We start from the raw sequence: 5,721 nt of genomic DNA, 5'->3' as shown, positions 1-5,721 counted from the left end.
TAAGTTGATAATTCTTTTCTAGAAATGGCTACAAGTTTCTGTACTGTTCCGCCCGTGCCATTGGGATGGCAGATATGACCAGAGGATACCTACACTGGGTGAATGACAAAGGAACAATTCTTCCCAGGGGACCTCTCATGTTGTCCCCCAGCAGTTTGTTTTCTGCTTTTCATAGGTAAGCATGTGGGATTTCATACATCCGTTCCCTCCCCATCTCAGAGAAAGAAACAGATTAAAAAGATTTGGCATGCTGACCATTACAGCTCCAACCAAACGTTCCACTCCATGCTAGATATGCTACTGAGACTTGATGTCCCTCTAGTGATCATATATAAGCTGTTTGTTTTGTCTGTTTCACTTGCAGTATACTTCTGTTTCTGTGGGCATGTTAGAAGTGCCTGCAAAACAAAGTATCAGTCATAGAGCAGCTCATTTTCCCTTTTCACCATTCCTCTAGTCCATGACTGGTTACTATGAAGTTCTGTTTGTATCAGTACAATTTTGTCTTTTCAAGTATAGCAAGGGGTAGTGCAGTGCTACTACACAAGATAGAGGGAAAAGAAGAAAAAACTGGGGAATATAGGCTGGGGAGTATAGACTGTCATACTAAATGATCTTGTGATATTGGGAGTACTCCATGCACTACTACTTAAAAATCAGTATGGAGTTTAGCTATGGTTCAACTCAGTTGATCTTCTGAACCAGCCATAGTCTACCTGTTCTTGATGGGAAGAGCTAATAGTGGAACAGTCTTTTTGGTTTTGCTGGGTTTTTAGTGAAAACAACTGATTCATGGCTAGCAATGACAGCAACTTCCATTAAGGTCACTAACAGCAGGCCTTCCGCACTCTTTTGTCAGAGACGGGAGTTGTAACAAGCTTATGTGTCCTTGATGAGGTCTTCTGATTCAGATGGTCACCTACAATAAAAGCAGTTCACAGACTGCACTCACAGCTGAGAATTTCATCCTATTTACTTAGCCAATGTGCAGGTTATTCACCTGTTTTTTTTACTACGGGTGTTGGAAAACAGCAAATGTTTTATCATTTTATTTTCTTTTGTATCGTTCTTGGCAAACTACTGGCCAATGTCTATTTAACTGCTGACGCTAGCAACAGGAAGCAATGAGAATATAAATATCAGATAAATGGGGGAAGGAGGATACCCTGTATCAAATGATGATTTAGAATTTGACTGTTGAAATTTTATTTTAGGGAAGTAATAGAAAAGAAGCCTGAAAAGTTCAAAATCGAATGTTTGAATGATATCAAGAATTTGTTTGCTCCCAGTAAACAACCTTTCTATGCTGCTTTTGGAAACAGGCCCAATGTAAGTCTGCCCCTTTCTAATTGAAGGGTTGAGATGCATGAAGTACTTGGGAAGCAAAAGAAATAGGCTTTTCTTTTTGTGTCTATTTAAATTTGAATAAGGAAATAGGACAGTGGTGCTTTTATGGGTTTGGTCAGGAAAACCCACATGCAGATACCTTAAATAAAAGCTGCTAGAATTGGTTATATGAGAAAGATTACAAAGATGTGTTAGTATTCTCAGGATTTTATTAAGTATGTGCCACCTTTCCGTATTCTTTTTCAGCATTTTTGACAGGTTTATAACCTAAGCGTGTTTAGTCAGTGCTCCTTGGTCTTGAATCTTTTTTCCTTTCGTATGGTTCCTCTATTTTTGCTGCAGCTCAATGCTGTTGTAATTGAGCTAGAGAGAGAGGGTATTGTAAGAGGAATATTGTCACAAGGCATGGTATTGTGTGGTATAGATTTTGTGTGTGTTTGTGGTCTCAGGCTTGGGAACAGGAGTTAAGCGTTCAGGGGCTGGGGGAATGTTTTGTTATGGTGTGTATGTTGGGGTTTTTGGCTGTTGTTTAGGGGGCTTTTTTTAAAGGGGCAGTTTTACTGTGCCCTTTTTGGATCAGCTTTTCCCATTCCTTCAAGAAATTGTTTATGTCACATTCAATAAGGAGATGTTGAAGCGTGTGCTTTTGTTCATGCTTTTTGCAGGATGTATATGCCTACATGCAAGTGGGAGTTCCAGACTGCAGAATATTTACTGTGAATCCAAAGGGTGAACTGATCCAAGAACGGACTAAGGGAAACAAATCTTCGTAAGATCATTTTTGTTATTTCATCTAAAGAAAGCATTTAGGAATGAGATTACAAAGTAATTGCATTTGTGACCATGATGATTTGATCTCTTACTACATACGACATGTGAAAATCTTATTTGCCAGAGACTGACAGCTTTGGATACTTCACTGAAACTTTTCAAAAAGAAAAGTAGACTGGCGAAATAAAATTGCAAATTGTTTCTGCAGTACTGGTCCCTTATTTGACTATTAGTTTTCTGGTCTAGACTTCTAAAGCTCCTTTTTGGCTACAGTTGAAGTATGACTAGACTGTTAAATAATGGTCTTTCTTCTTTTTTAATATAGGTATTACAGACTAAGTGAGCTTGTGGAACATGTGTTCCCATTGCTTAATAAAGAACAGAGTTCTGCATTTCCCTGCCCAGAATTCAGCTCCTTTTGCTATTGGAGAGAGCCTCTTCCTGACCTTGACATGGATGACCTGGCCTGAAAAATACTTCTCACCGAGAGATGGAATTTCATAGTCAGCTACTCAACTTCAGTTTAAATGTGAAGAACTTTCTTAACGAAGATGCTAATTTATATACTGGTACCATAAGTCTTACTAAAGAAATCACTTTAACTCTGTTGGTTTAAAACAAAGAAAATGCAAAGCTACTGTCTCTTTTTTTTTTTGTATGGGCTTTGGTTTTTTGTTTGTTTGTTTATTGCCTGTCTTTATATACCTGTTCGAAGGCACTTGAGATTGGCCTGTTGTTGATGGTCGTGGTACCCAAGTGCTTCAGGGCAACTAAATGCTGAGGTAAGCTATGACTTTGCATTTTCATCAATACAGACCTTATTGTAAACATCGAATTTTTTTGTATTAGTCTTAATAGTATATTTTCTAAAACGAAGCCAAAAAGTGTATGGAAACTGCCAAATAGAATGTCAGACCTATTAATAATAAAAAATGTGGTCTAATGTTCAGATGGGCCATTAGGCCATTTTTGAAAGGAGCCAGAACCTAAGAGCAGTGTGCTCTTTCTCAGCTGAAATACAGAAAATGTGTAGAGGTTACTAGCCTGACAGACTCTGAAGACATGAAATTCCTCTTTAAATGTAAGTACGCCTTTTGTCACATGTGCAAGACTCTGCTTGTACAATTCACGCTCAAACTAACTCTGCTGATTACTTCTTTTACATACAATGTTTCAGCTATTTCATGAGCTTGTTAAAATGAAAGTTGTCTTCAGATACTTGTATGGCTTTTGTTTTCAGGCTGCACTATGTCATGTTAAATTTTCATCAGGAAAAATCTTGAACATTTCTGTAAGAGTTGGGGAGCTGGCATTTTTGTTTCCTTTTTCAACACAGAGATGATGCATATGTGTGTGTGTATGCTGTGTAGGCCAGTAAAACGTATGTACAGATTATATTCAGGGAATTGTAATACTAAAAAAATTATGTATTTAATTTTTTAATTGTCTACTGCAGGTCTTTCCAGAATTCTGTATTGCAGGTTTTCAGTAGCTGGAAGGAAATCAGTTCAATAGTGAGATTCCAGGTATGAGAATGGTTAAATGCTGCAGAGCAGAATAAAACCTTTTTCTTTTTTTCTTTTTTTCTTTTTTTAAAGTTTTGGGTTATTCACAAACATCATGCTGGTCATTCCTCAGGTTCAGATCAGAGCCTGTGAACAAACTGCATTCCAAGTCTAGTGTTTATCAGCTGTAAAAGCAGCTAGTATTTCTCTCTCCAAAAATACGTGAAGGCAAAGGTAGTTCAGCTTTAGAAGTGGAGTTAGTGCATTTAACCTCCTTCGGACAAATCTGTGGTGAGAATCGATCATTCCACCAGCCCAGAGGGTTAAGGACTACAGTCATTTAAACAGCATTTAAACATCACTCCTGGGCTTCCTGGGTGCACGGTCTTTTCTGTCACTCCTTAAGCAAGTTCCTGGGGCTGTGCATCACAGATCCTCCCAGGGACAACCTCCAGAATTTGGAGCAGGCTCGGAGGCGAGCTCTGTCCCGCAGAGAGCTCCCAGCCGGAGCAGGGAAGCGCCCAGAGTGAGCTTTGCCTGGCTGCCTGCTGCGGTGCTTGGGCTGAATGTAGGGAAGGGGCTCTCTTTGTTTCACTGCCTGCAAAAGGGTACATTGAGAGGATTTTAGCCCCCACGCAGGAGTATTTTTCTTTATCAGGCTGAGTAGTCTTTACCCACAGTTCTGACGAAACACCAGCTAATGCTGGACAATTGGTGAACTGCTTGGGGGGTAATTTTTACATCACTACATAAAGGAAATTTCTCCCCCCTCCCCCTATAAAACTAGTGTATTCCTGAGTTTATAAAACATTAAATAAAGCATGGGGGTAAGCAAAATCAACATGGAACTTCTCTTTCAAAGCAGAAGTAGGAGAGTGGGAAAGGAAACCTACCTGTCTGTGACGGTGTGCCATGCACGTAAGTGGATTGAAAGGCAGCCTTGTTCTTGTACAGCGAGAACAGTGCTTTCTGTGGCTGCTTCAGCGAATTCTTGGTCCTGTCGCCAGTCTACTCAGTGTCTAAGTGGATTTCACAGGATTCAACTCAAAGGATATTTTGCTCTTACTACTTTTTTTTTAAACTGTCAGAAGCTTACAAACATCGTTCCATGTATTTTTTTTCCCTTTTCTTACCTTTTATTCCATAGATTTCATTAGAAAATGAAACGTTTGTGATCACCAAGTGCTTTGAATACCAATGGGATTTGAGCTTTTAAGTCACTTAAATACTTTAAAATAAGTAAATAAGAATCCAACATAATAAAATATTTTAATTACAAGATGAAATATTCTATCTAAAGATTCTATTTTACATAAAGGGAGTGAAGCTGCCTGTCCTAAAACAGTCCTTTGTGGATGTCAACATTTTCTTCACCACGCTTAACTTATTCTTGGTGGCCCTGGTATTACACAGGCTTTCTAAAAATAAAAGCGCTTCATGAAACTGGGATGGGTTTCCAAATGGGACAGATTGTTACCAAAGTTTGTCTGGATCTTTCTTGGTTAAATTTTTTTTTTTTTTTACTTTATTAATTTTTTTCTCTTCAGTTCCAGTCATCTTTTCAGATTGTCATAAAGATAAGCTGTGGATTTTAAGGTGGGGACCTGAGTAAATGAGCAGTGTGGAAAAATAGTATGAGGTGTATCTCTAAACACATATAGCTTAAGCTGGTATGAATAGAGGGGTTGTGTGGTTGCAGAGAGCTCCTGGTTCTGCTAACCTCTTATTTTGCATTATAGGGATGTCCAAAAAGTTGCTTAGTTAAAAATGTTGCTCCTTTTGCTCTAACAGCTACAGTTTTGTTATTTGTTTTTTGATAAAATGTAAAAGTGTGCTTGAGTATTTCTGATATGAGTATGGTGGGTTTTGTTTGATTTTGTTTTTCTAAATCTGGCTGGTATTTGAAGCTTTCTGGATTTTTTGTTAACCCTGTTTAGGGACAGAACCTGGGGGCACTGTCCCTGTCGTTACGTACCTATGTCAGTTGGACCGCTGGGCACTTTACTGACTCGAGAAAAGACCTCTCGTGACTACCAACCTGTAGGCGTACGCTGCAATATTAATATGAAGTGGGGTAAATAAGAATTATGCATTAGCC

At 38.7% G+C, this 5,721-nt stretch overlaps 1 protein-coding gene across 1 annotated transcript in view; it reads left to right on the top strand.

Annotated features, from left to right (window-relative positions):
- Nucleotides 1-3,046, top strand: part of LPIN2 (lipin 2) — a 35,018-nt gene extending 31,972 nt beyond the window's left edge. The window contains exons 17-20 of the mRNA XM_009701229.1: nt 23-175; nt 1,215-1,329; nt 2,013-2,116; nt 2,444-3,046. Coding sequence (XP_009699531.1) covers nt 23-175; nt 1,215-1,329; nt 2,013-2,116; nt 2,444-2,588 — 517 coding nt within the window. The 3' untranslated portion in view covers nt 2,589-3,046. The remainder of the gene's footprint in view (nt 1-22; nt 176-1,214; nt 1,330-2,012; nt 2,117-2,443) is intronic.
- The last annotated feature ends 2,675 nt before the right edge of the window (nt 3,047-5,721 follow it).

The sequence above is a fragment of the Cariama cristata genome, unplaced genomic scaffold (genome assembly GCF_000690535.1).
Source record: "Cariama cristata isolate BGI_N322 unplaced genomic scaffold, ASM69053v1 scaffold13245, whole genome shotgun sequence".
Lineage (NCBI taxonomy): Eukaryota > Metazoa > Chordata > Aves > Cariamiformes > Cariamidae > Cariama > Cariama cristata.
This window is presented reverse-complemented; position numbering and strand designations above follow the sequence as displayed.